Source organism: Callorhinus ursinus, unplaced genomic scaffold (genome assembly GCF_003265705.2).
Source record: "Callorhinus ursinus isolate GAN/ISIS: 27379988/994484 unplaced genomic scaffold, GSC_fseal_2.0 scaffold100, whole genome shotgun sequence".
NCBI lineage: Eukaryota > Metazoa > Chordata > Mammalia > Carnivora > Otariidae > Callorhinus > Callorhinus ursinus.
This window is the reverse complement of record NW_027397162.1, coordinates 1,707,628-1,735,169: the sequence shown is the minus strand read 5'-3', so window position 1 is coordinate 1,735,169 and position 27,542 is coordinate 1,707,628. Positions and strand designations below refer to the sequence as shown.

General features: G+C 58.8%; 4 protein-coding genes across 14 annotated transcripts; 3 read left to right on the top strand and 1 right to left on the bottom strand.

The window, feature by feature from the left end:
* The first annotated feature begins 364 nt into the window (after nucleotides 1-364).
* Nucleotides 365-11,217, top strand: MZF1 (myeloid zinc finger 1). Of its 9 annotated transcripts, none has more exons than XM_073888965.1 (7): nucleotides 366-553; nucleotides 1,244-1,585; nucleotides 2,191-2,626; nucleotides 3,068-3,251; nucleotides 3,914-3,984; nucleotides 4,100-4,220; nucleotides 8,120-11,217. In XM_073888965.1, exons 3-7 carry the CDS (start codon nucleotides 2,231-2,233, stop codon nucleotides 9,565-9,567), a joined length of 2,220 nt encoding a protein of 739 aa, XP_073745066.1. In that variant the 5' UTR covers nucleotides 366-553; nucleotides 1,244-1,585; nucleotides 2,191-2,230; the 3' UTR covers nucleotides 9,568-11,217. The 9 variants fall into 9 exon arrangements, with proteins under 9 accessions (XP_025705054.2, XP_073745066.1, XP_073745064.1 ...); XM_073888963.1 differs by having other exon boundaries at nucleotides 366-881; XM_073888964.1 differs by having other exon boundaries at nucleotides 366-1,065.
* A 3,167-nt stretch (nucleotides 11,218-14,384) lies between these two features.
* Nucleotides 14,385-17,111, top strand: UBE2M (ubiquitin conjugating enzyme E2 M). The gene is made up of 6 exons (XM_025848705.2): nucleotides 14,385-14,519; nucleotides 15,709-15,803; nucleotides 15,931-15,969; nucleotides 16,078-16,181; nucleotides 16,443-16,506; nucleotides 16,593-17,111. Exons 1-6 carry the CDS (start codon nucleotides 14,411-14,413, stop codon nucleotides 16,731-16,733), a joined length of 552 nt encoding a protein of 183 aa, XP_025704490.1. The 5' UTR covers nucleotides 14,385-14,410; the 3' UTR covers nucleotides 16,734-17,111.
* Nucleotides 17,112-17,715: 604 nt separating this feature from the next.
* Nucleotides 17,716-20,639, top strand: CHMP2A (charged multivesicular body protein 2A). Of its 3 annotated transcripts, XM_025849365.2 has the most exons (6): nucleotides 17,716-17,872; nucleotides 18,677-18,886; nucleotides 19,773-19,952; nucleotides 20,026-20,156; nucleotides 20,247-20,308; nucleotides 20,426-20,639. In XM_025849365.2, the coding sequence occupies exons 2-6, from the start codon at nucleotides 18,719-18,721 to the stop codon at nucleotides 20,551-20,553; spliced, it is 669 nt and encodes a 222-aa protein (XP_025705150.1). In that variant the 5' UTR covers nucleotides 17,716-17,872; nucleotides 18,677-18,718; the 3' UTR covers nucleotides 20,554-20,639. The 3 variants fall into 3 exon arrangements, with proteins under 3 accessions (XP_025705150.1, XP_025705149.1, XP_073745132.1); XM_025849364.2 differs by having other exon boundaries at nucleotides 20,026-20,308; XM_073889031.1 differs by having other exon boundaries at nucleotides 17,723-17,872; nucleotides 18,695-18,886; nucleotides 20,026-20,308.
* A 719-nt stretch (nucleotides 20,640-21,358) lies between these two features.
* Nucleotides 21,359-27,541, bottom strand: TRIM28 (tripartite motif containing 28; the record flags this gene model as incomplete). The annotated part of the gene is made up of 17 exons (XM_025848730.2): nucleotides 21,359-21,715; nucleotides 21,808-21,945; nucleotides 22,024-22,110; nucleotides 22,199-22,322; nucleotides 22,403-22,722; nucleotides 22,813-23,065; nucleotides 23,145-23,190; nucleotides 23,271-23,307; nucleotides 23,403-23,509; nucleotides 23,595-23,709; nucleotides 23,814-23,960; nucleotides 24,067-24,181; nucleotides 24,272-24,388; nucleotides 24,469-24,604; nucleotides 26,418-26,550; nucleotides 26,752-26,864; nucleotides 27,217-27,541. Coding segments are annotated over 17 exons (2,490 nt in total), but the record flags the coding sequence as incomplete, so codon positions are not given.
* Between the last annotated feature and the right edge of the window lies 1 nt (nucleotide 27,542).

Here is a 27,542-nt window from a genome sequence, read left to right as displayed (position 1 = left end):
TGGCTTCTCATCACATTCTCTGGGTCTCTGAGAGTGGGAATGCCTCCCTGATGACTTTCTTTCCTGTCGGTGTCTCGGTCTCTGGATCCGTCCTCTTCCGCTCGCGGTCTCTCCTCGAGGCTCTCTGCCCCTGAGCGGGCTCACAGGCGCTGGGCCTCTCCCCACCGTCCTCACTGTCTCACTCGGCGGCTCCCCAAGCCCTACCCCACCCTCCCCATCGCCTCTCGGACGCCCACCAGGTCGCCAGCGTTGCGCCGGAGACCGGCGGGTCGGCCCCACAGGTCACCATGGAGACTCCCAGGCCCGCCTACCGCTCACGAACACAAAGGAACGTCGCGCGGCGCTGGCGCCCACGGAGGGCCCAGCCGACTACACTTCCCAGAAAGCACTGGGCCGAGCCTCGTTGCAATCTGCAGTCCGGGCGGGCGGTGGAGGAGGCGCCCCCTGTTTCTGCAAAAAGGTTGCCGTGGAGACGCGGGCCGACAGCGTCCTAGCGAGAGCGGTGATTGGTGCAGAACCCTGCTAATCCCTGGAAGGCCCGTCAAGAACTGAGGCAAACGTGGTGGGGGGCATGCGCGGTTGGGAAGGCGGTGCTGCGATCCGTGGCCCCCTGAGAGGCTTGCGCACGTCGACGGGGCATGGACGCCTGGATCTGAGGCGGGGAGCGCGGGAAGAGGCGGCCGGGCGTGTGATCTGATCGTTGCGAACAACGCTACCCCGGGGAACGGGAGGAGGGTGGAAAAGGAGGCGAGGGTGGGGGAAGGGCAAGGAGGCACTCGGGCTGATGCGTGGAGCATTCTGGGAGACATAGTCCGGCCGGGGAGGGGGAAGTCGGCGAGTGCGCATGCGTAGGAGCGCGGAGCGGCCGGCAGAGCGTGGAGGTGAGGGCGGGGGCCTCTCAACGAGGAAGGCTTGGGCGGGGACCGGGGCGGCGGCCGCGGACTCTTGGATTCCCGCTACCCGGCGGGACCCGCAACGCGGGGCAGGGACCTAGCACCCCTTGTCGGCGAGCCGGGCGCTGGCGCGCGATGCTCTTCAATCACTGTGCATTGCCACAGCGGCAAGGTCTAGGAGCCCCGCCCCCCGGTTGCCATGGCGGCACTAAACCCGCCGGGGGAGGGGGGGGAGGGAGGGTCTCTTGAAAGTGGAAGATGCTCTTCAAGATTTCTGGTAAATGTAGTTCAGGAAGCTTCGCAGTGGCTGGCTGGCTTAAAAATGGTCCAACTTTCTCCCGGGGTTGCAGGTTGGCCTGGAACCTTGAGGAACGGAAGTTTGACCCACGGGATCCGGCGGCCCTGGAAATCGAATCTACTCACTTAATAAACTCAGATTTCTTCACAAAGCCCGCACATTATTCCCAGCTGCAAAGGGAGCAGCAATGGCGGGGGAAGGGGGGCATCCCCACTTACGGGGGACGGTAAAGATGGGGAAACTGAGGTTCCCAGAAACTCGCCAGGGTTACGTAGCAAATAGGCAAGATCAGAATCTCCGACCTTGCCTGCAGGCACCTGGTCCAGTTGTCTTGGGGCCTTCGTGGGCCCCCTGGAAGCTCCCATCACCTCCTAATCCTGCCTAAATCAGGAAGGTGAAGAGATGGTGGGGCATTACATGGTGTGCTAAGTTGGGCCGGTTCAGAGGATGGGGCTGAATGGGGGGGGAGCGGGGGGTGCTGCCTGGAGGCGTGGCCACAGAGTTGACCTTGCCCATCTGTGGGGGTGGGGAGCAGGTGGAGGGAGGCTGCCCTGTGGAACGAAGCTGAGAGACTAGATGGGAGAGTGGGTGGTGCAATGATGGGCTGGTGTTCGGGGCGGGGGGGGAGAGGACCTGTAGTGGTGCTTATGCCTACGTGGTAAATACTGCAAATGTCATTTACCTGGGAGTGGGAGAGCTGCCGGACAGGGGTGGGGTGGTGCACGTAGAAGGGCAGGATTTAAGGGAGGCGTGCCTTCTATGCCTAAGAAGCACCCTGTTTGGAACAGGGGAATGCCAGAGACTGTGTGTAGGTCCCAGCTAGAGAGCAGAGACACAGGTGCCTGGGATGTGACCACCACTCTGTGCCTCAGTTTTCTTATCTGCCTTCTGCTCGGTGCAGGTCTGAAGATGGAACAACGAAGCGTACAGTAGACGCTCAAATAAGCATTTGCTGCCACTGTTTGTCCTCGCAGCAGCCTCACCCCATTCCTCTCCTAGGGGAAGACATTATCCTCGGAGCCCCCGCCCAGTCTTTCCAATGAGGCCCGCAGCACTAGGCTCCCCAGGTCACACGTCCCTGGACGATGAGGGACCTGTCATGGTGAAGCTGGAGGACTCTGAGGAGGAGGGTGAGGCCGCCCCGTGGGATCCCGGCCCAGAGGCTGCACGCCAGCGTTTTCGGCACTTCCACTATGCGGAAGAAGAGGGTCCCCGTGAGGCCCTGGCCCGGCTCCGGGAGCTGTGCCGCCAGTGGCTGCGGCCCGAGGCGCACTCCAAGGAGCAGATGCTGGAGCTGCTGGTGCTGGAGCAGTTCCTGTGCGCGCTGCCCCCCGAGATCCAGGCCCGTGTGGAGGGACAGCGGCCAGGCAGCCCTGAGGAGGCCGCTGCCCTGGTCGAGGGGCTGCGCCAGGAGCCAGGAGGCCCCCGCAGATGGGTGAGTCAGTGGCCCTGAGCGAGGATCCAGGCTGGAACAGTATCCAGCTCTGCCTCACCCTGGGGAGCACCATGCTCAACCAGACACCTGTTCCTTGTGGTTTGGAAGTGGTCACTTGAAGCAGACCTTGTGTGAGAGTAGCCAAGCTTCCAGGGCCAGCCTCACTGGCCCATCCCTGCATCACCTGGAGTCATGGACGCGGGAAGGGCTGCAGGGTGGAGAGAGAGGGAGACCACTGGGCATTCGTGGTTGTAAGCAGCAAGAGAGCAACTGCAGGCGGTCCCTTCACTCCTGACTCAGTGCTGGGGGGATGTGGGTCCTTGGAGAACCTCGTGGGTCAGGACCTGGGGTCCTGTGATGGGGAAGATGCCCATGAACCCCCTGCTTGTGCCCAGCCAAACTCTCTGCATGGGTCCCTGATGGTGGGGGGCGCCTCCCCAGGTCACAGTCCAAGTGCAGGGTCAGGAGGTGCTATCAGAGAAGATGGAGCCCTCCAACTTCCAGCCCCTCCTTCAAACCAAGCCTCAGACTCCAGAATGTGGGCCTAGGACACCATCTGAAGCCACACAAGAGTCACCACTGGGCCTTTGGGTGAAAGAGGAGCCCACGGTTACAGAGGACCCAGGTGAGGGCGGCCAACGCATGCATGGCCCAAAGCCTGATTGGGTAGACCAGAGGAGTCTGGCCTCAACAGCCTGAAGGTCACCTGCTGGATGGAAATATTCATGTGCACTGGTGCCCCCCACCCCTGCACTCCATCTTGCCTAGCCGGTGACCATCACTGCCCCTCACATGCCAAGTCTGACTGTCACAGCTGTTTCTGTGCTCTCCCCCAGCATGGCGTAGGCTGTTGGGGTCTCGAGGTGGGGGGCATGTGAGGAGATCCACTGAGAGACAATAGCTGGTCTCTGGGGAGCAGGCAGCAGGCTTGAATATGGGTGGGTGTGGCTGAAGGAGGACCCCAGGGTGCTGGGAGGCATGCCCCTCCCTGTTTTACTCCTTCCAGGCAGGTGCCAGCACTGGCCACCCACACTCTGCATCATTCCTATGTGGACCCTGGTGCAGTGCTCCTCTCCACCCTCACTGGCCTTCCTGTCCAGGGCTCATGCAGGGGTGCAGGGCACGGACCTGAGTCTGTCTCATCCTGCTATAGCTCCTCCTATGGCCTTCCAGGGGGTTCTGCCTTACTCCAGCCCCAAGGGTGGATTCCAGCATCTGGCATATCACTGAGGAGGGTAATGGGGTGGGGACACTCTTGGGCCACCTGACCCCAACCTTCCTCTACAGAGCTTCTGGATTCTGGGCCTGTAGCCAACCCCCAAGAAGCCACTTCCACTCTCCTGCCTGAAGAGGCCCAGGTGAGCCCTGTACAGGCCATCCTCCCTGTCTGGGGAGCCTCAGTGGGTGGGGGTCAGGTAGGTCCCTCTCTGAGCCTAGCTGGGCATAGACGAGCAGCGACCACTGTGGTTTCAGGGCTGTGAGACAGTGCTGGACCAGGCCTCTCCCCACAGCGAGACTGGGCTTGAGGGGCCTTCATGGAGGGAGCATCCTGGGGCCCTGTGGCAGGAGGAAGCTGGGGGCATCTTCCCTCCAGGTGAGTGAGACCAGGCATGGTGGGGCTGGGCCCTCTGCATGGGCAGCACCACATTCACCTCTCCCACCCCTAGCCCTGCCCTCTCACTCCAGCATCTCCAAGCTCCTCCATTCTGTGGACTGTTTCTTGCAGCATGTAACCTTCTGTGCTCTCCCCTGGCATGGAGTAGGCTGCTGGGGTTTCCCTCAAGCCCTCTGCTGACTTCAGGCTCCCTCCAGGTGCTGCTCCCCACCACAGTAAAACCTGAGAGCAGAGCCTGTATTCCCCAGACCCCCATCCTCTCCCAGCCCTAGCATCCTGGAAGGTGCATAGATTCTGGATTTGCCCTACTGACTGGGTAGCAGGGGAGGGAGGGTCTGGATCTGGCAAGGACCCCAAGTTAGCAGACAGTGAGTGGGTGGGCAGGAGGGACCTGGATCAGACAGGACAGAGGAGGAAGCCAGTGGTCCCCTGCTGTCCACCTCAGCTATACTGCTCTCAGTCTGCCATCATCTAGTGTCTCTGCCCCTTCTTCCTTGTTCCCTGGACCCTTCCTCTTTCTTGGTTTACTCCCTTGCTCTGGTGGACCTTCCTGGGAACTCTGGTATGTGAGATAAAAAGTTCTGAGAGGCTACATCTCTAAAACACACTCACCTAACATTCTATATGAGGCTACTTGGGCTACATGAAGAATTCTTGTTACTAATTAAGTTTCAGAGTTTTTTCATCATCATTGTTGGTAAGTCCTTTCAGTTTGAAATTCATACCTCTCAATTTTGGGAAACTGGCTTGAATTGTTTCTCTGAATTCCCTTTCCTTGCCTTGTTTCGTTCCCTTGTTTCTGGAATGTGTATCACTTGGCTGTTGGCTATATTGCTTCCTCAGGATGGTCTCTTACCCTCAACCCAGCCTTTTGCCAGGATGGGGAGAAGAGATCCAGGAATCAGAGATACAGCAGTGCCCACTATTTGCTCAGAGTTCTGTGCCCAGGGTTGGTCTATGCAGTAGTTCTGAACTACTGCATAGTGTGCTTGGTGGCCCTGCCCCTTCACCTCCATGGCCAGAGCTACCTGGTACCTCTAACTCCCAAACTTTTCGAGTCTTCTTTGAGGTCAAACAGAGTGATTCGTTTTTTTTTTTTTTTTCCATTTTCCTCACTGCTGGCTTAGTATTCACTTTCTACAATCTGCTACACAGTTACTCTTTGCCCCTCAGCTTTCCAGAGTAGAAAATGTTAGGGGTTTGTTTGTTTCCTTTCCTCTTCTTTAACCTTTGTGGATTTTATGCCCCAAGAAACAAAAACTTTGTTGTCGTTTTTACTGTTGTTTCAGAATGGAACTTAAATAGATACCATTATTGGCCAGAAGTCCCTATTCGCTATGTTTTTTGTCAATAAGGATTCTAAGTCTTTCTTTTTTCATAATGTCCTTGTTTCATGGATGCCCATCCGTCCTTTGAGGATTTGGACATACTTCACTGTCCTTTCCAAACTGGTTAGCTAGTTTGGTTTCTTCAGGTGTGAATTCTCCCAACTGGTTGCACTGTTGACAGTCTGCCCTTCATAGCTGGAGCTTCCTGTTTATCCCCACGTGGGACAAGCATCCTGGTGGGTGAGAGGCTGCCACAGGACCCATCATAACCCTGAAGTGGAAGGATCATCTGGGCCCCAGGATGTTCAGTGAAGGTACTTCTGGAACCCAGCCAAAAGCAAGCAGCTTATTCCTGGCCAGGTCTGTGGGTGGACTGCACTAACCTAGCCCGTGTCCTCAACCCTGAGCTTCATGACAGAGCCTGGCTTTAATCCCCAGGTCTAAAGCCCCAGGGGCTTTAGAGCTCACTGCACAGGCTCTGGATTCCTGAACCTCACCAGCTGTCCTTTCTTCCTTTGGAGTTGCCCAAAATATTTTTAAGTTTTTTCTCAGGTTCTGTTGTCATTTCTGCATGTTGGAGTTGAGGGAGTTGGCTCTGGCACATCCCCCATCCGCTGTTTTAGTCTTCAGCTGGCTGGCCAGGCTCGGCCTTGTGCTTTGTGACCGACCACTGCCTCCAACTTGGACCTGCTTCTCTCTCAGGTCACAACCCCACAGTCTTTCAGCTTTCTCCATCCACACTGGCGGCACCACCTCAGACTCCTTGGCGGGTTCCTTCTTTGCAACCCTGTTCTCTCTGTTGACAACCGCAGCCCCCAGCTTCAAACACTCATTCCGTTCAGTTACCTTGGTCTCTCCATTAAGGGTGCCTGGCTGCTCTCCTCATCCCTCAACCAACCATCTCTGCAGCCACTGTCTTCACCATAGTATTTTGAATAGCTAATGTATTCACATGTTAGAAAATTCAAAAGGCACGAGGGAGTGTACAGTAGAATGCCCCCTCCTGCCTGTGTTACACAGTCTTGTCCCCCAACAGCCAACATTACCATCTTCTTGTGTGTCCTTCCAAAAAGATTTTGTGCATAAAAAAAGAGCAAACACAAATTCAAATACATACCTTTTTCCCCTTTAAAACACAGGTGAAGGCCTAATCCCCATGTTTCACACCTGACATTTTTTGTGCATCTTCCCACTTCACGCAGCAACAAATACTCTTGTCTCTGGACAGCTGCATGGAGCCCCACTGGGGCTCACTGTGGAGACACTTGCCCATCCAGGCAGGCTCCTGCTGACATTCCTTTGGGTGGAGTTCCAGTGACGGACTGAGAAATCTCGTATATATAGGTCACTTTGGACAGCGGGGAACATAACTGTTGAAGTGCATAAAAGTGAAACTGCTGATCAAAGTGTGAGAAATTTGCCATTTTAATGTATTTTGCCCCACTGACTTCCCATTAAATGCTCACCAGCAAGGCATGCAAACACTTGAGTCCCTCTGGGGAGAGTATGAAAATGGTAGTCGAGTACAGCTCCAATTTGCAGTTTCTTATTAGGATCGAACTCAGCATATTTTATGGGATACAGCATTAGTTACATCCTTTGCCTGTGTTTGTCAGGTCACGGGTCTTGTTGATTAATTGGAGCTCTTTACTTAGAAGCTCAATTAGCCCTTTGCTTCTGGAAAATGTGTTTGTCATTCATTCTTTGGCTCCAAGGTTGTCTTTGCTGTGCACAAATGATCTCCTTTGGTGCAGTATAATTTATGACTTTTCTTTGACAACTTACAGACTTTCTGTCCCACTGAAGCCCTTGCTAGTCTCTTAGTCTTCCTGATTTAACTTCCTTCAACCTTTCTCTTTCTCTAGCCCCTGCTTCTCAGCCGCATTTGGTCACACCTCCCTTCTCACACAGCATCTAATGCTGGAGTGCCACAGCGTGGCTAGGACCTGCTCCTTCTTTCCATAGAGACCCACTCTTATTTGACCACACACAGGGCCAGGGCTCTGTGTGCCATGCATATGCCACAGCACCCATGTTCCCGTTTCCCTGCACACTGAGCCCCAGTTCCTGCACCCCACAGCCTGCATGCAGTCTCTCTCCCTCAAGACGCCCCACGGACATCTCAAGCAAGGCACGTCAGACCAAAGTCCTGCCGCCTACCCCCCTCCCATCCCCGTTTCTTTCCTGTTGGCTCCACTTCCAACCCGCCTCAGACCCACCCACTTCTGTGTATTTGTGGAAACCATCATCACTAGTGCAGGGCCACCTGCCCCATAGCTGCCCGACAGCCCTTCCAGGAAGGCGATTCTTGCAAACTGAAGCCAGGCCTGGAAAGCGTGTCCCCATCTTCTGAATCTCCCTCATGCTAGGCTCTGTCCCACCGTTGCCTCTGTAGGGAGGCCTGCACAGAAAGAATCCTTGCCCCTGCCCCCTCTGTAAGCCTCACTGGCTAGTTTCAGGTCCCTCTAGTTCACCCTGTTTACCGTGGGCTGGAGTGGGTCCAGGCACAGTTCTCTCGGTATGAATGAGGGATCCCCTTGTGCAATGCAGGGTTTGCGCTCCACATGGACAGCGTCTCTGCTGGCCCAGGCACTGTGAGCCCCCACCTCCACATCCCCTGGGACCTCGGCATGGCCGGCCTCACCGACCGACTCCAGTCACCCTCCCGTGAAAGTGGCTTCTCACATGCACTCGTGCTCCCCAGTGGCCCTGGAGGTGAGCAGAACCCCACGAACGAGGGTCCCCGCCAGCTCCTGGGCCCCATACTGGCCACCGCCCGCTGGCGCGCGCCCAGGGCCCAAGGCCGGGGCCGGGGCCGCCCCAGCACAGGCCCCGCGGTGGGGCGGGGTGGCCGCTGCGACGTGTGTGGGAAGGTGTTCAGCCAACGCAGCAACCTACTGAGGCACCAGAAAATACACACGGGAGAGCGGCCATTCATGTGCAGCGAGTGCGGCCGAAGCTTCAGCCGAAGCTCGCACCTCCTGCGCCATCAACTCACGCACACTGAGGAGCGGCCGTTTGTGTGCGGCGACTGTGGTCAGGGCTTCGTGCGCAGCGCGCGCCTGGAGGAGCACCGGCGAGTGCACACAGGCGAGCAGCCCTTCCACTGCGCTGAGTGCGGCCAGAGCTTCCGGCAGCGCTCCAACCTGCTGCAGCACCAGCGCATCCACGGCGACCCCCCGGGCCCTGGCGCCGGGCCCAGCGCGCCCCTCACGCCTCCCGGCGCACCGGAGCCCCCAGGCCCCTTCCCCTGCAGCGAGTGCCGCGAGAGCTTCCCGCGGCGAGCCGTGCTCCTGGAACACCAGGCAGTGCACACGGGTGACAAATCCTTTGGCTGCGTGGAGTGCGGCGAGCGTTTCGGCCGCCGCTCCGTGCTGCTGCAGCACCGGCGAGTACACAGCGGTGAGCGACCCTTCGCCTGTGCCGAGTGCGGCCAGAGCTTCCGGCAGCGCTCCAACCTCACACAGCACCGGCGCATCCACACAGGCGAGCGGCCCTTCGCCTGTGCTGAGTGCGGCAAGGCCTTCCGCCAGAGGCCCACGCTCACGCAGCACCTGCGCGTGCACACAGGCGAGAAGCCCTTCGCCTGCCCGGAGTGTGGCCAGCGCTTCAGCCAGCGCCTGAAGCTCACGCGCCACCAGCGGACGCACACCGGGGAGAAACCCTACCACTGCAGCGAGTGCGGCCTGGGCTTCACGCAAGTCTCGCGGCTCACCGAGCACCAGCGTATCCACACGGGTGAGCGGCCCTTTGCCTGCCCTGACTGCGGCCAGAGCTTCCGGCAGCACGCCAACCTCACACAGCACCGGCGCATCCACACAGGCGAGCGGCCCTACGCGTGCCCGGAGTGCGGCAAGGCCTTCCGCCAGAGGCCCACGCTCACGCAGCACCTGCGCACCCACCGGCGTGAGAAGCCGTTTGCCTGCCAGGATTGTGGCCGCCGCTTCCACCAGAGCACTAAGCTCATCCAGCACCAGCGCATCCACAGTGCGGAGTAACCAGCACTCACCGTACCCCCTTCTCTGCGCCTCGGCTTTTGGCCTTTTGTCGGGGGAGGGGAGCGTGTTCGCTCAGAACACTTACCTCACAGGGTGGTTGTGAGGCCTCTGATCAAGTTTGGGTACAGGCGGGCCCACCCAGGACGTGGCTCCCAGTAGGTGCTCAATAAACAGTAGACAGAGCATGGGTCTGGAAAGCTACCCACTCCGTGCCTCCCCACCTGCGCGGGTCCCTCTGCCCAGCTGCCCACCACTTCGGCAACTGTGCAGTCTCTGTGAGAGCCAAGGACTCCTAGCAGCACCCCCCGAGGTCTGTGGGTGCCGCCTGTTTGCCCATGATGCCTTCCACCCGCGTAGCTATGGGCTAAGCCAACTGCCAGGTGAGAACTGGCCCAGGTTTCCCCTGCCAGCCAAGATCGTCCAGCCCAGTAGAAGTAGCAGACTGGTGCCCAGCAGGCCAGAGCTGGGGATGTGTCTGTTAAAACTTTAAACCTAGGAAGCCATTTCTTAGGCATAAAAGCTAGGTTTTATCTGGAAATCTAGATTCACGCATGTTCACTACCAATGGGTGCTGAGGTTAGGTTCCCCTTAGGATAGTACCCCAACCAGTCCAGAAATCAAAGTCCCCTGGAGGCCCCAGGCCAGTTCCCTAGCCCTCTAGTGATCACTCCCATTCCGTGGGCCACAGCTGCCGCCAACCCTGGCCAGGTGTGCAGCCCCCAAGGGCTCCCCCACACTGGGTGGTGGTCTCTGAGGAATGTGTTCAGTGGCAAGTCCCAGGAAACACAGCTGTTAGCAGCTTCCAAATCAAACTACACAAGCTGCCAGTGCAGGTTCGGTGTCTACACCGGGCTGGCATCTCTGGAACCCTCTAGACTTTTCCCATGCCACTGCGTCTTGCCTTAGTGATCTTACCCTTCCATCCCGTTGTCCAGGCCCTTGGCCTAGCACCACCCCCCCACCTCCAACCGGTGGGTACCTTGGGGTGCCAAAAGCAGGATGAAAAGCAGCGCCAAAGAAAAGCTCTTCATGCATCAGGATCTGGCTTGGGACCTAAACCCCACTCTGGGCAGGGGTCAGCCTGCCCTCGGCCTGAGGGGTTCTAAACACAATCTTTTGAGGCTAATGTGTCCAAGCTTCTCCCAGGGATACAGCTGAACTTTGCTACAAAACTGGGGTCCTGAAATCGGGGAAAGAAGCCAGCCTCGGCCAGAAGCTTCCAATGGTCACCCCAGAGAAGGTGTGTTCCCTGCCTCTTTCCCTCCCCTACTCCCCCCCTCTCTCCCCCCCCCCCCACCCCGCCGGCCTACCCCCAGCCAGGACCAGGGCCACTCTGGTCAACAGCTCCCCTTGTGTAGGGGCACTGCCATGTGGCACAGTCAGGAGGTGGGGAGAGGTCCCCTGGGCCCTGTGCCAACACTTCCTGTCCTCTCCAACCACAAACGGAACTCTGAGGATCCTGACCTGGGATATACTAATCAGAGGGGAGGAAGGCAGTCACTGGGTCCCTAGGTGGAGGCAAGGAGTCCAATTAAGGAAGGCACACAAACACCGAGGTAGCTAGTGCTGTGAGGCTAAGTATTGCCAGAACTTCATAAATCCTGTAACACTGATTTTTTTCAAATCCTCTGTGAATTTTATAATCAGAAACAGAACAAGAAAGCTCACTCTCATGTTTTGATCATCTTGGTGTGTGAGGAACATGAAGAGAAATCTGCACACATATGACTACTTAAGAACTTGAAATTACACACAGGAAAAATTATAACACACATGAGAGGCATGAGACATCTGGCCGGGGCCCCATGCGCAAAGTCGTAAGTCCACGGACTCACCTGCTGAATCAGTCCTCTAAGAAAAAAACTTGAAGTGATATGAGAGCCCCCCACGAAGGGCCATTTCTGCAGTTGGCTGGGGACACCCCTGCAAGCCAGGCTGGGGTTTGTGAACCCAAGTGCTACCATACGAGCAGCAGGGCTGAGGACTTGGACAGAATGACCACTTGGCCTCCCTCAGCCAGAACCACTGGAGGAAGCCAGGAGAGGAACCCCTAAGGCACTGGTCATCTGGGGAAGCTACAATAGCGCGCAACCAGCCTGTCCCTGGATCATCCGTACCTGAGCCCATACTGTTTGCTCCCAAGTATGGCCTCCCGTGCCACATCCATCCAGTTATTCTTACCCCCAACCCCAAGCTACCCAAATCTGTCCATTTCTCTCCATCCCCCAGCACCGCTCCGATCCCATCCACAAATCTCTAGCCTGGAGGCCCACAGCACCCCACCTCCCTTCCCTGCCCGCTTTTGCCACTCCTTTCCAAAACAGACCCTAGCTTCTCAGTGACAGGTCCCAGAGGCTATGCTAATGCCCCAGGTGCACTTCCACCCTCACTCTTCACCTGTCATATGCTGCCCGATCCATCCAGGTGCCAGCCCCAGCTTCCCTCAGGACCTTTGATGTGCTGAGCCCTATGCTGCCTGCCAAGAGGATGCAGGCCCAAAGGGTACAAGCACCCTCACCACTCAACCACCTGTGCCCCTCTGCCATGAGAGTAACAAAACCCAGGTGCACCGCTTCCAACCCAAAACCCTGCCTCACCTCAGCCATCCCCTCCTCCCTGGCCCAGGCCCCGTGGCCCCCTTTTCCCAGCATTTTGTTGCATGGTTAAGTCTTCCCGGCGGACTGTCATGGAAAGCCATGAGATCAGAGACCGCGAGAATCTAGCTTTGGCTAGCGCAGCACCACTTCTCCAGGAAACCAACACCCTATCCTCAGATGGGCCTCCAGCTGATGAGCCTCCGAAACCGGCCTGAGGATGGGCACATGGTTCAGGCTGAGCAGTAGGCAACACCCCTGAGACTGGGGCTGGTCCCAGAATGGTCACCCCCCCTCGCCTGGCGATGGGCGTACAATAGATAGGAAGAGCAGAGTGGCTGAGAAAAAGAGAGAGGAAGAGGGAGATTGAATCTGGAGGGGCCATCTGAGCCCCATGACCAGCCACGTCGGAAGCCTAAGAACGCGGGGGCGGTTGCAGCGTCAGCCCCAAACTTGAGCTGCCTGAGGTTCCTGAGTCCGCGCCCTCATCCTGGCCCCTCTCCAGCACTCAGCTCTGGAACCGAGAAAGGGTGCCGGGATAACGGCACGACCAGAGGCACGGAAGGGGTCCTGGGACGGGGGTACTGAGAACGGCAGGGCCCAAAGCGGCCGCAGCTGGACAGACACGGCGGGGATCAGTCCGCGGAGCCCAGGGACGTCAATGGTGCCCGAAAACCCACAGCGCAGGGGCTCTAAGGAGGCTGGGTCAAGATCCGAAAAGGTGGAGGCGACGAGAGGGACCGAGATGGACACCAGCGCGGGTCTGGGAGGGCGTCAGGGCGACTGCCCCGAGGCGAGGACTGCGGGCCTGGGCCGGGGTCGACGGCCGAGGGCAGCCCGCGAGCGTCCCCGCCCAACCGGACCGCCAAACTCCTTCTTCCGCCATGCTCCAGGCGATGGGGCCGGTCGCCTCAGACGCGGAAGGGGCCGCGCAGCGGGGGCCGCACGCGGTCGCCGCAGGGCCGAGCGGCAGAGCGCCAGCCGCAGCCACCCACCCGGCCCCTGGCCGCGCAGCTCACCCGCCTGACGGTTTCCGTGGCGACCGCCGGAAGTCCCCGCGCCGCCCCGCGCCGCCGCCTCCCGCCCTCCGGGGCCCGCTGAGCTTGTGTGTCACTGGAGCGCAGGCTGGCCGCACACACGGCGGGAGGACCCTCCGGGAGGACCCCCGCCCCACGTCCCATCCAGGGCCCACCCATGTAAACTCCCAAAGTGCTTACCACTCTCTGGCACAGTACACCTTTTATTTGCTAGTTTACCTCGGCCAGAATCTCCGCGAGCGGGTTGCGTTTGCGATGGGGCACCGAGGGCGCTCGACCCCGCACTCTTTGGGCAAAGCCTATGGCCTCGCCCGGGCTCTGGCCCGCCGTGGTCACCCCGCCTCTGTGACCTCCAGGGGCGAGGACCTCGTGAGACCCACCCCCGCCGCGGTCTGCACAAGGGAACCTCCCGCGAAGTGACCTGCACCTGCCCTACTTAAAGATGGCGGCGGCACCGCCCACGCCTGGACCCGTGAGCGTCCCCGGAAATGACCGCGGGACGGCCTGCACGAACGGAAATACCCGAGCCCCGCCGAAAAAGTCCGAATAATCAAGACCTATCGCTGAGCAACGCTGGGCGGCGGCGGCGGCGGCGGCGGCGACAGCAGCAGCAGCAGCAGCAGCAGCAGCAGCAGCGGCGGCGGCGGCTGCGCAAGCGCACAGCGCAGACCGGGCGAGAAGAGCCGAAGTGGGCAAGCGGCGGAAATATCCGAAGCGGTGGGGCGCCCGAGGCCGTTGCGGACCTCCGCGCCGAAGCCGCTGCTGCCGCGGAAGCCGAGCCTCTTCTAGTACACGGCCGCCGCCACCGCGGCCGCCGCCTCCTCCTTCCCCTCGAGCCGCACCCCCTCGCGGTGGGAGCGAGTGAACAGACAGGCGGCGCGGCCGCAGCTGAGCCTGAGGGGACCTAAGCGGGCGAGGGGGAGGAGGGAGCGGCCGGGTGGGGGCGGGGCCGAGCGGACCCGAGAAGAGCCGAGTCGGCCCGAGCGCCGCCGAGCGAGCCCGAGGCGCCGGGCCAGGCCGGAGCCGGACTACGGGAGCCGACGCGGGCCGCGCGGTGGGCGCGGAGCGGCACGGCAGGCCGGGCGGGCGGCAGCAGCAGCGGAGGAGGCCGCGAAGGCGGGTTCGAGTGGCGGAGGCGGCGCGGGCGGCGGCAGGGGGCCGGGTGGCCGGGGTCCCGGGCCCCGCAGCGGCGGCAGCGGCGGCGGCGGCAGGATGATCAAGCTGTTCTCGCTGAAGCAGCAGAAGAAGGAGGAGGAGTCGGCGGGCGGCACCAAGGGCAGCAGCAAGAAGGCGTCGGCTGCGCAGCTGCGGATCCAGAAGGGTAGGGGGTCGGAGGAGGGGGGGGGGGTCGGAGGTCAGCGCTTGGGGTGGGGTGATGTAAGAGTCAGGAGTGGGATACTGCAGTCGCCGGGGGTCAGAGATGTCAGAGATGTGGGGTCGGAGGTTAGGGCCTGGGTGTTGGTGTGATGGGGCATCAGGAGAAATGCAGTCACCGGGGGGTCAGAGATGGGGGGCCGAGTATGGGGCACTTAGGGTACCCGGAAAGCCAGGCGTCTTGCATCAGGGACCGAGAATCAGGGAGTCAGGCAGTGGAGGGCGAGTAGGAAGCTGGAGACTCCACTGAGCATGGGGGTCAGACTGGAACGTGAGTGATATAGGCAGAGGAGATTGGGTAGGTGGTGGGCCAAGGGTTGGGGATAGGAGTCGGAGAGGATTTAGTGAAGTATCTTGGGGTCGTTGGGAATCTGAAAGTCAGATGGAGTGAAGTAAGTTTGGGGCACTGCGATTTGTGGGTCGGGGTCACATGGCAATTTGGGGTTTGGGGTGACACGTGGAGGAAGGAAGAACAGTGTGTGCCAGGGGTTGGAGATGGGAGTAGGGTTGAACTTAGACTATCATCCTGGAGGTGCTGGGAATCTCAGAGGCTGCTGAGAGGGGTACAGGAATGGGAACTCACATGTCTGAGGGCCGGGTGGGTCCCTGAATTTAGGGTGACAAGCAGAGCAGAGGAGGGACGGTGGAGACAGGATTGGTGAGGGGGTGATGGGGGGCAGGGCCCTTGAGTTTGGGTGGACGGGGGGTAGCAGCAGTGTCCACTAGAAAAGGGAGTTCTTGGCTGGAGAGCCTGGTGTTTGGGGTAGTGGGAGGCCCTTGGGGGCCACACAGGGGTGGGGGAATTTGGGAGCTGGGTTGGGGGCACCCAGCTGTTGGGTGCTGAGACTTGAGGCTGTGGATTCACAAGAGTTGGGCCTTACCTGGGCCAGGAGATGGAGCGTAGCCAGAGTTGAAAATGCGTGTTTGAGGCATGCTGTGGATCTAGCAGAGCGTGCCTGGACACTGGGAAGCAGAAGGAGCAGGGAGAGGGTTAGGGCTGTGGGGCACAGCCAGGACAGAGCCCTGAGGGTCCAGGTGGAGGCCATGGGTGCTCTGCTGGCACTTGGACCTGCTCTGAGTGCCCTCCTCTCTCCCTTGCCCACTCTTTGTTCCCCTTCTCTGCTTTGCAAACCCAGACATAAACGAGCTGAACCTGCCCAAGACGTGTGACATCAGCTTCTCAGATCCAGACGATCTCCTCAACTTCAAGCTGGTCATCTGTCCTGATGAGGTAAGGGCTCACTCAGTTGGACTCCCAGGTATGGGGCTGGGGGGGAATACCTTGAGTTGGGAGACCTAGTTTACGTGCCAGGCCCTGCAGGATGGTGTCCTAAGACTTTTTTTCTTTCCCCTCGCAGGGCTTCTACAAGAGTGGGAAGTTTGTGTTCAGTTTTAAGGTGAGTCCCGGGTGGGCAGGGATAGAGGGATAGAGGCATCAGCTGAGGCCCGCCCCAGCCAGGCGCTGCTAAGGCACCTGTCTATCTACTCTCTCTCCTTGGAGCCAGGTGGGCCAGGGTTACCCACATGACCCCCCCAAGGTGAAGTGTGAGACGATGGTCTATCACCCCAACATTGACCTCGAGGGCAACGTCTGCCTCAACATCCTCAGGTGAGGGCCCTGACTTTAGACCGCACAGGTCTCTGTCCCTTCCCTCCCTCTTGTGGTCTGCGGTTTTCTCTCTCTTCATCTCCACATTTTCTTCCTCAAGCCTTGACCTTCGCTTTCTCCTTGGCCTGTCCCGCTGTGTGCCCTCCCCCTAGCCTCTCACATCTGCACTGTCCTGTGCCCTGGGCCTGATCTGTTCAGTCCCAGCAGGCTCTTTGTTGGCCATCCACTCACCAGCCCCTGACCCTGATTCTCTGTCCACAGAGAGGACTGGAAGCCAGTCCTTACGATAAACTCCATAATTTATGGCCTGCAGTATCTCTTCTTGGTGAGTAGGGGTGGGTGGGTGGGGCTGGGGAAGGTTGGCCCTCTCTGCTCTTAGGGCCTGTTGACCCCTACCCATACTGGCCGCAGGAGCCCAACCCCGAAGACCCACTGAACAAGGAGGCCGCCGAGGTCCTGCAGAACAACCGGCGGCTGTTTGAGCAGAATGTGCAGCGCTCCATGCGGGGTGGCTATATCGGCTCCACCTACTTCGAGCGCTGCCTGAAATAGGGTTGGCGCACACCCACCCCTGCCAGGGCCACCAGCCCCGGCGTCCCCTGCAAATATTTATTGGGGGCCACAGGTGGGGGGCATGGGGTGGCGGGTGGGGGAATCCCATGCCCTGGCCTTGCCTCCCCTCCCTGCCACTGGCTCCTAGTTATTATTTTTTTTTTTAACCACCACGTGATTAAGGTCGGCGCTGCCTCTCCCGACCCGCTCAGCAATGGGAAATGAATTGGCTTGTCTAGCCCCCAGCTGGGTGCTGTCCAGCCCCCCACTCTGGGCTCTGGGGTGGGTGGCCAAGGGGACTGGGTGGCTGGGGCTCGGGCACCCCACCCCTCCACCACTGGAGGTCCCACCAGGCTATTAAAGGGGAATGTTACTGCATGGCCTCCGCCTCTTCCTTCTGTGGGGGTGGGAGGGGCAGGTGATGTCCACCAGAGCTCTTGCAGCAGGAGTGGCGGGAGATGTGTAACCGGTTACAGGTGGCACTGGGGCACCCCTCAAGAAGCTACCCAGTGCCCTGGGGGGTAATAGGGGGACAACACCCCAAGCCTCAGGCTGGGTGGGATGAATCCCAATATGCGACCATCAAGGGGCAGGACCAGTAACCACTCGCTTCCTGCTTGGTAAGCCAGTATAGAGGAAAGTCCGTGCCATCTCCAGCTGTGCCCCCTCCTGCCATGACTGGACCCATCAAGAACCCTCCCTGGTGCTACCAGGTGCCTCAGATCCAGAAACATTAGGGAAACGTCGGGGTCCGTCGGATGAGCTGGGCCTTCCAGTGGGTGCGGTGGTGGGATCCGGGACCTCTGGGGTGGCCGGGCCCAAGGCGCCCGAAGATGCACCAACCCAACAGGGGGCTGGGATTCCAGGCCTGGCTCGGCTGGAACCTATGGAACACCCACAGGCAGGCCCCGGAGAGACGGAAGCTTGTGCGCATGCGCCTGGATGCCGGCCTGCTTGCGCACGCGCGCTCTTGTCCCCGCCCATCGTTCCGGGTGCCGGTGGGGCGTGTGACGTCAGATCATTTCTTCCGGAAACGGCGGCGACGGCAGAAAGAACCGAGGGGCTATCGTTGGTGGGTGCGCTTGGGAGCCGAGAGGAGCGTAACCCGGAAGCGGAAGCCGATTCCCGTCCCAGCTCCGGTGAGTGGCCCCTGCTGGGCCGCGGGTCCCGGGTGGGTGCGTGGGCGACGGCGTACGAGGGTCTCTTCGCCGGGGTGTCGGCTGCCTCGCCCGTCCACGGGACCCTAGCCCCATCATCGAGCCACCTTGCTCTCGGTGTGCGGGCCGCCCAACGCCCCCCAGGTTGTCCTGGATGAACAAGGCGCCCCATCGCCCATCATCACGTTCCGGGTGTACAGGGGCCCCCAAGGACCCGTTTCTTCCAGATCCTCAGAGCTCCCCAGCATCCATCATTTCCTTAGTGTGCCGGGTACCCCAACTCCCCACAACCATGTTACTCGCACCCAGGTTCCCTCCCCGTTCAGCACCCCCTCCCCCCCGTCCCCCGCCAATCCGAATGCTAATTCGTAGGTTGTCAGCTTCAGAACTCCTATACTCACTTTGTTCTTGGCATTCAGGCCCCCACAGTTGCCCTGTCCTTGGCGCTCAGGGTCCACATGCCCACCATTTCCCTTCTCAGTGCATCAGACTCCAGGGCCTCACTATGGTCTGGAGAGAGGCTGAAGCCTTGAACCTCCTTTGGGGCACTATGATGAAGGGCTGGGGTGGGTATGTTGTGGATGACTTTCAGATCTTGCTGACCCCACTTGTACCCATGGGGCTCCTTCAGTGTTCCAGGCTAGGTTTTGGCCTTCCATTAATGCTTCTTCTCCCTGCTTACCCCTCTGCATTTTGCAAGCCCCCCCAACTCCCCCCCCCATACACATTGTGACCCTGCCTCTGCTTCTTGCCCTTTCTCTGGGGCCCACACCACTTTGCACCTAGGCTTCACACTTGTCACAGGTCCACTGGTGGGCTCCTGCTACCATGGATTTGTTGTTTGGGCGCCGGAAGACACCAGAGGAGTTGCTGAGGCAGAACCAGCGAGCCCTGAACCGTGCCATGCGAGAGTTGGACCGTGAGCGACAGAAGCTAGAGACCCAGGAGAAGAAAATCATCGCAGACATCAAGAAGATGGCCAAACAGGGCCAGATGGTGAGCTCAGTTGGGCACAGGCTGGGACACAGGGTTAGGTGCTGTGGTTTGGTCAGGCACTGCTAGAACGGTGGAGCGTGACAGGACACCAACAGGTGCTCTGAGAGAAATTAAGGGTGAGCGGGGCTTCCCTATTTTGGGTATCTAGAAAGGCTGCCCCCCAGGTGATATCAGAGCCACAAACCTTGAGTAATGAAGAGGATGAGCCTGTGAAGATCCACGCAACCAACATGTCAAACAGATGAGGCAGCAAATGTTCCGTGAGGGAGTGATAGGTGAGCTCAGAGTAGACAGTAGCCCAGACCAGTTGAAATCATGGGCTACAGTGGGAGCTGAGTCAAAGGGTTTAATGCAAGAAGGCCAGTAAAAGAAATGGAGACAGTCTGAACCAGCAGGGAGCGGAGCCTGTGACAGGTGACAAGTTTGAACCTGAGCAACTTGAGCAGCTGAGTTGAAGAGGTTCCGTTTCCCAGGATAGGCAAGGCAAGGAAGACGTTTGGGGAAGTCGAAAGCTGAGCTATGGATAGATTTATATTTGGGATAAAGTGCTTGAGGTGTGAGCCTTTGTGAGGTGGAGGGAAAGAAACTCTTCAGCTAGGACAGAAATTCAGGAAGAGGTACTGTAAGTCAAGGGAGTGTGACTTTAGATATGGAGGGAAGAGGGTCCCTAGAGAAGAGTGAGCCCAGCCTTCCTTCCAGAGTCCGTGGGTGAGAGAGGTTAAGTGTACAAAGGAACCGGTGGAGTGGTGACCCAAGGCGCATGAGGATGAGGTTGGGAGGAGGGAGGGGGCAGTGACCACATGTAAATCTCTGAAAGCATCAGCTAGAATGGTGCAGTGGGAGCATCTTCCCTTGGCCCACTCCCCGACGTTTGTCCACTCCTCAGGATGCTGTGCGTATCATGGCAAAAGACCTGGTGCGCACTCGGCGTTATGTGCGCAAATTTGTGTTGATGCGGGCCAACATCCAGGCTGTGTCCCTGAAGATCCAGACACTGAAGTCTAACAACTCAATGGCGCAAGCTATGAAAGGGGTCACCAAAGCCATGGGCACCATGAACAGACAGGTGCGCCTCTCCTGTTCCCCCACCCTCCCCCACAACTAACCCCCAACTAACCCTCCCCACACCCCACTTCCAGCTGAAGTTGCCTCAGATCCAGAAGATCATGATGGAATTTGAGCGGCAGGCTGAGATCATGGACATGAAGGAGGAGATGATGAACGATGCCATTGATGATGCCATGGGTGATGAGGAAGATGAAGAAGAAAGGTTAGGGGACACCAGGTGTGGGGAGGATGGGGATGGATGCCTGGTCCTCGCACATGCCTGGCCCTCACAAAGGTCTTCTCTCTTCCCAAGTGACGCTGTTGTGTCCCAGGTCCTGGATGAGCTGGGATTGAGCCTGACAGACGAGCTGTCAAGTGAGTGCACCAAATTTTGGGCCCCGTCCCACCCAACAGTCCAGACACCACCTGACCCCCCCTGCTCCCAGCATTATTCCTTTCTACAGGAGCTCTCCTAACTCCCCCTCTCTGTAGACCTCCCCTCCACCGGAGGCTCCCTCAGTGTGGCTGCCAGTGGGAAGAAAGCAGAGGCAGCAGCTTCAGCCCTAGTAGATGCCGACGCAGACCTGGAGGAGCGGCTCAAGAATCTGCGGAGGGACTGATTGCCCTATACCACTCTGGGTGGGAGGTGGGCAGTGGATGCCCAGCAGTTTCACTGTACTTCTGTAATAAAAGATTGGACACTGGTTCCTAGGCCTGTGTTGACTGGCCTGATGTGGGCCAGGCTGGGGTCCCTTGGCACAGGTCCCATACAGGGCTTGATAAAAGGGCAACTGACAGGCACGGCAGAAGACCAAGTGCCAGATTCATTGAGGCGTAGAATAAGGAAGGCTGGATTGCTTCCCAGTTTGTGGCAGGAGTTGACAAGTTGTCTCAACAGGACGTTCAGGGTTTGGGAGCTTAAGATCATCTGTGTGCTCTGCTTCAGCACCCTTCCCAAAGCCTCTAGTGCCTTGGCCTCTAGTGCCTATCACCTCCAAGACCATGGGCTTCCCGGATACCCTGAAGCCTGGGCTCATCTGCCAGGGATCCTCAGCCCACCCAGCTCACTGTGGTGCCATCTCATTATGAGAAATGGTTACACCCAAGTCCAGGAAGTACTCAGGAAGAATAGCCACCATGCAGCATGTATCTGGGGCTACGCACTGCCTGCCCAGAGCAGCCTGGGCATTACCATCTACAGAGGCACCCAAAACCCTCCAGCCGGCATGTGCACCATGTGACCCTCCCATCCACCTGAGGCACTCTCTACATGGCAAAGGCCAGGAGAGATGCTCTTCCCCACTCCCTGGACACAAAAATGGCTGAAGACGAGTGCCCCACACCTACTCCATCCACTGGGGCATGATGAGGGAATTGCAGACACCAGGCCCCAGGACCACTGCCCCCGCCCCCCCAACAAAGGCCTGAGGAACTGGTGAAGTTTTTATTAAATCCACATAAGTAAAAACCATATCGTGAGGGACTGGGGGATGGGGCCACCAAGTAGGAGCCAGGCCACCAGAGGGGGAGGTTGTGGGGGGAGTGGGGGGGGATTTGACAGGACAGAGACAGAGTCAGGCCGGGTTGGCCTGAGAGGCCACAGACTCAAGGGCCATCACCAGGACCACTGGATAGCTCCTGGGCACTCAGGCCAGCACCAGGCAGGCTCAGCGGCGGGGGCTCCACCAGCACAGCTGAGAACTTGGTGTCACCAAAGGCCTCGTTCATGCGAGTCTCAAAGAAGCGCTGCAGGCCGATGATGGACTGCACGTCTGCCTTGTCCTAAGCCGGGCAGATGGCAGTGCGTGGGTCCTAGCTCTCCCTCCTCCCACCTCCCCTTGCCCTGCCCCCAACCCCAATCTCCCCAAGCTCACCTCTGTCAGCTTGTTGAACTGCTTAAACATGCGGCCCACATCCTGGGCAAACTCCTGAGGGGAACTATAAGGGGGTGACAACTTCTCCTGGAGACGGGCACGGATCAAGGTTAGGTCCAGGGTGCCGCCAGGCTGATCCTGTCGACAAAAGCCACAAGCTAAAGGTGAGGCCAGGCACTCTCTCCCTGTACCCTCCCTTTAAGTCCCAAGACTCACCAGGGAGAAAGTGGAGTCAGTAGCCAGCTGGTGCAGGGGCCGGCAGGGCTCGTGACAGAACAGGGCCAGCAAAACACGCTCACACTTCTATGAACAGAACAGGGGACGTCAGAGCCACAGAGGGAGGGGTAGGGCTGCTGAGCAAACCCCTAAGGAAGTTGGCCCCCACCCTCACCTGCTGGTTGGCTGGCGAGAGCTTGGCCACCACACCGGTGCTATCACCACCATCCAGGCTCAGGCTGCCATCCTCCTCTTTCAGATCGGGTAGCACATGGCAGAGAGCGCAACTCCACTCCTCCCTGGATGGAAGGAGAGTGAGGGGCTGCAAAGGACCTGGCCCAGCCCTCCACCCTGCACAGACCCCACACAAGCCTCGCACCCTGGCACATCCTGCAGGGCAGGCAGGTGGCAGTCCAGGTGGAAACAGAACTCGCACTGGTTGCACATGACCAGATCGCCTGGCTTCTGGCAGACACGGCAGATGGTGGCACTGTCATCCAGGGCACCCGGGCCACCTGCTGGGGCTGAACTGCCCTCTGGAGCCACCACCTCCAGACCTGAACTGGTGCTGCCACTGGGTGAGGCCAGGCGCGGGCCCTCAGCACCAGGGCCCTCCGCCAGGGCCATCAGCACAGGCTTGGTCTCAGGGCCCTCGGTGGCAGCAGGCGGGGCTCCGATGGCAGCCTCTGTCTCTTCTTCCTACAAGAAGGTAACAAGGTAATAAGGTGTTCAGCAGGGTGCAGACCTGGGTGTTCGTCTCCCACTCACAATCACTTGAGGCAGGCTCACCTTGACTATGGCCATACCAGGCAGAGGCGGGGCCCCAGGGGCCCCGGGTGGAGCTGTCCCAGGCTGTCCAGCTGCAGCAGCTGCAGCACCACGCTCAATAACGATGAGATTGTAATCCTCAGTAGTGCTGCCTGGGAAGACCTTGAAAACTGGTGGCTGACTATCAGCTGTGAGATCCAGGTCCAAGCGCTCGAGGCTCACCCGGGGCACCTTGCGCATGAGGCCACTCACCTCGCCCTCACCTGAGCGGGACCTGTGGGTGCGGGTGCAGCACGGTGTCAGCACGCCTATCCCTAATCCCACCTGGCTCCACCAAAAGATAGCCAACTCACCGCTTCACACCTGACACATGGGGCTCTGCACTCGAGTAAGGATCGTCTGTTCGGAAAATATAAGAAAAACAACAGGTTAGGGATAAGCCTAGAGCACTGAAGCTCTCCCACCTACAAGGCACTCACCTGAGCCAAAGCCATAGCCTTCCTGCACCTCCATGGGCTGTGGGCAAAGTAGGTGGTCCTCAGTGGGCAGGTGTCCCATAGGACCCCGTGCCCCCCCGGCTCCCTACCAGGGTTCTCCCGCCCCCGGCTCACCTGGCTGCTGCCAGAGCCCTGCTTGCTCAAGGGCCCTGGAGCCCGAGGAGGGGCCATGGACGTAGGGCCTGTTGAGTTGGTGCCAGGACGCTCTGCCACGATCTTGCCTGCAAAAATGAAGTGAAATCAGCATGAAATGACCCACTGTCTGGAACAGTAGCAATATGCAGCAGGATTAAGAAAAGGACACACCAAAAGCCTCTGCACTCTTGGTCCAGGCATTGAGGTCCCACTGGAACTTCATCTCGCCATGTGGCTCCACAGGGTCCACAATCATCTTGAGGGCCCGATGCAGCTGAAAGTAGATCTGGAGATGGAGCAGTACATGAATACACAAAAAGCAAACAAGGCTGCAGGGTGCTGAGCAGCACCTGCCTGGAACCCACCACCTGGGTGCCCACCAGCACACACCAGCTTCTTGGAGAGCAGCAGGGCCGTGTTGTTGTCACTCTCCAGAGCCCATGAGGCAAAGCGCAGGATATGCTCCTGGTGCTTCTGGATCTTGGTCATGGTCCAGTGTTGCCGCTCCAGGCGCTCCTGCTGCCCTTCAGTCACCTTCTGCAGGTAGAGCAGAGAAAGCAATGAAGGAAAGCAGACACGAAGGATGGCATCGAGAGCCAGTAGATGGGACCCAGAATCCCTTCCCCACCCAAAGAGGGTGTACCTGGGCATCGTTGACCAGCACACGGCCCCGCTTGTTCAGTTCCTTCATGATCTGCAAGATGGCCATCTTAACATCCACCTGCACACGCTTCTGTACATCAGACACCTGGCGGATCCTGGGGGGGGGGGGGGGGGCAGGGTGAATCAGGTCAGGAACATGCTGCCCCAGGACTGCCCCCAACTACGGCCCCGGCTTCCACACTTACGAGCTGCGAACCTCCTTGGTGTTCTTCTGCAGCGTTGCATGCTTGTCCCCGAGGCGCTTCACCAGCGAGGCCAGGAGCTTGCGCTGGTTCCTCACTGCATCTTCCAGGAACTGGTATCTGAGAGCAGACAAAAGTGGGCCTTGGGTGCTGAACATGGGAACGAACAGGCAGCACCCACCAGCATCCTCAGTACTCACTGGTGGTCCTTATGGGCGTTGAGCTGGCAGTCCCGGCAGGTGAGGGTGTCACAGCTCTCGCAGAACAGCACGAGGGGCTCATGCTTGTGCACGTTGCAGTACACCGTACGCTCACCATCCCTTGACTTGGCTGGCCCTGGGGAATAGAAACCGTGAGTCTGAAACTCATCCTCAGCTACCTCCACCTCAAGTAGTACACAGAACTTGAGGCCTCATTTCCCGCCTGTCCTGCAAGCCTGGGCTGTCTGCTGAGAAAACTCAAGGGCCCTGCAGCAGTGACCAGGGAAAAGCACAGACCTTTAAGACCAAATCCTTCGGGGCGCCTGGGTGGCTCAGTCGTTAAGCGTCTGCCTTCGGTTCAGGTCATGATCCCAGGGTCCTGGGACCGAGCCCCACATCGGGCTCCCTGCTCCGCGGGAAGCCTGCTTCTCCCTCTCCCACTCCCCCTGCTTATGTTCCTGCTCTATCTCTCTGTCAAATAAATAAATAAAATCTTAAAAAAAAAAAAAAAAAAAAAAAGACCAAATCCTTCCTTTCAAAATACTCTGCCCCGAGCCTGACCCAGACAACCACTCCCTCCTATCAGCTTGTGACCTGGATAACAAAGTCTGAAGACTTTGGTAGAGACCTCCCACTTGCTGTTCTGTCTAACAGAACCTTCCCCAGGTGGACACTCAGGAGAGCTCCTCCACCTTGAAAACCCCCACTGGGCTCAATTCCTCCTCCACTCGCAGCAGATTCTGTACAGCAGAGAAGGGAACTCCGGCTATTGTGGCATCCAAGCACAAAAAACGTTTGCTCGCTGGCACGGAGAGAAAGCAAATCAGGGGCTAGAGATACTGTTCAAGCGCAGCTTCCTCAGAAGCCGTGCCTTGGTGACTCCCCCTCTCTTGAATAAGAGAAGTCCACAGAATTCTTACCACCCAAAGGCCTACAAGGGATCCAGGCTTTGCAAAGCCTTCTTAGGATAGGAAACGTGAAATGTCAGACCAAAATCCTCATAAAGGTGTCAGGTCCCCTCTCTCTGAAAAGAGGTTTCTGGTACTTAGAGTAACACCGCCCAAAGACCAATACACCACCCCGCCCCCAACCTGTCACCGTTACAAAGCTGCTTGAGACCATCTATTCCTCTTTCCTACCCAATCCCAATTACATCCTGGCTACACCAGCCCAGCCCAAGACCTATGACTGAGACACAAATCAGCCAGACCGTGGGTCCTCCCATATTGCCCCACTCCTGCACTCTGCCCTGTGCCTGAACCCAGGACCTCCTACAAACCCCTGCCCTTTGTTCCTGATTCCTCATGCCCCCACAGCTACCACCACCATCCTTATCTTCCTGACAATGCTAACCTCTAGGACTGAGAAGCAACAGTGTAACTACCAAAAGGCCACTCAGAGTGTTCTGGAACTAAAACCAGAATAAACTCAGAAAACTCCCAAGCCCTTTTCTGTACCACCACCAGCACTTACAGAAAAGTCTGCAAATACCTACCTGAGCTGAACTTTAAAACACGTACAACCCAAAATTAAAACGCTTCTAAGACGCACTCTCCAGGATGGCCTTGAGGGCCCTTGCAAGTTATCAACACAGTGGTCCAGAGGCCTCATTTTCTCCTATAGAGCCTCAACCAAGTTGCCAGGGAACCCAGGCCCACCCCTCCACTACTGGGGCTTATCACCTATGTGTATGTCTTTGTGGGGGGGAGGGGGTGTCTTGCTTGAACCCTCAGTGCACCCCCACCCTATGGCCTTTTCCCTCCCACTCGGATCCACAGAGACGACACACCTGAGCCCCAGACTCCCCATTTCTAAGTTCTGCCCTCAGACCCTTCAGGTGGTACCCTCCAAAAAAGCTTCCCTGGACCCAGCCATCCTTTGTAACTAGCATCATGAACAACTGAGGACAAACGTAAAACAGCCAAGGCTCTCCCCTCTGCCTTGCATACCAGTGGAGCGCACGGTGTGGTCCTTGGTGTACTTCACCCGCTGGTGTGCCTCCACACACGTCTCACACAGCGGCTCAGAGCACTCCACACAGTAGCTGGTGGCAGGGGCATTATCCTCACAGCTAGTGCAGCACTGATGGGCAAAGGCAGAGTAAGAAGAGACAAAACCGCCAAACAGGTCCACATCTGCACCCCAAATAACACAACCTAACGCAAAGTGTAGCCTTTACCTAGTGACAACAGTCTGCCCAGAGCCTTGTAGTGTGAGAAGAATAAAGTTTGGAACTGCTACCGTGTCCCGAGGCCTCTTAGGGGTTGCTGGGGCAGGACGTACCTGATTTGCATCCTGCGAGTCTGTGGCAGCCTTGCTGCCGCTGTCACGCATAAAGTAATTCTCCACAATGTCTTTGGAGAAGCACTGCTGCTTGCACACAGGACAGTCGACCACTGCCAAAAACAAACAAAAAAAATTAGACTGTTGCAAGTTCACCTCCAAGCTATAACCCATCCCCCGACTGAGCCCAACCTCCATGCCAAAGAGGACCAGCTCCTCTCATCAGGAAGCAGGAACCCAAACCCTTCTTTGATCGCGCTTGAAGCGGACACCCCATCTCAGCGCCCAGCCCAGAACCCACTGCCCATTCCCGATCCGGCCACGCACTATCCGGGCGCCTATCCCTCTCGCTCAGGCGACCCCCCACCATCGCCATGCTGGGAACGGGCCCCCAATACCCACGCCGAGTCGGGATCAAAGCCTGCAGGGTGGGGGGATGGGCCGCCCCGGCCCGACCGTACTCACCGGCGCCGTCGCCCGCCGCGCCGCCATCCCCCGAGCTGTTGGCGGCGGCGGGCGCCGGGGGCCCGAGGCAGGCACTGCAAGCCGAGTGCAGGCAGGGCAACAAGCGAGGCTCCCTCTCGGGGCGCAGGCGCTCCCGGCACACACCGCAGTGCTCCAGCAGCTCCAGCGCCTCGCCGCCGCCCCCCGCGGGCGACGAGGCCGAGGCCGAGGCCGCGGCCGCGGCCGACGAGGCGGCGGCGCGCTTTTCGCCGCCAGCCGAGCCCTCGCCTGGGCCCGGGCTGCCCGAGGCGGCCGCCGCCGCCGCCGCCGCCGCCGCGGAGGCCGCC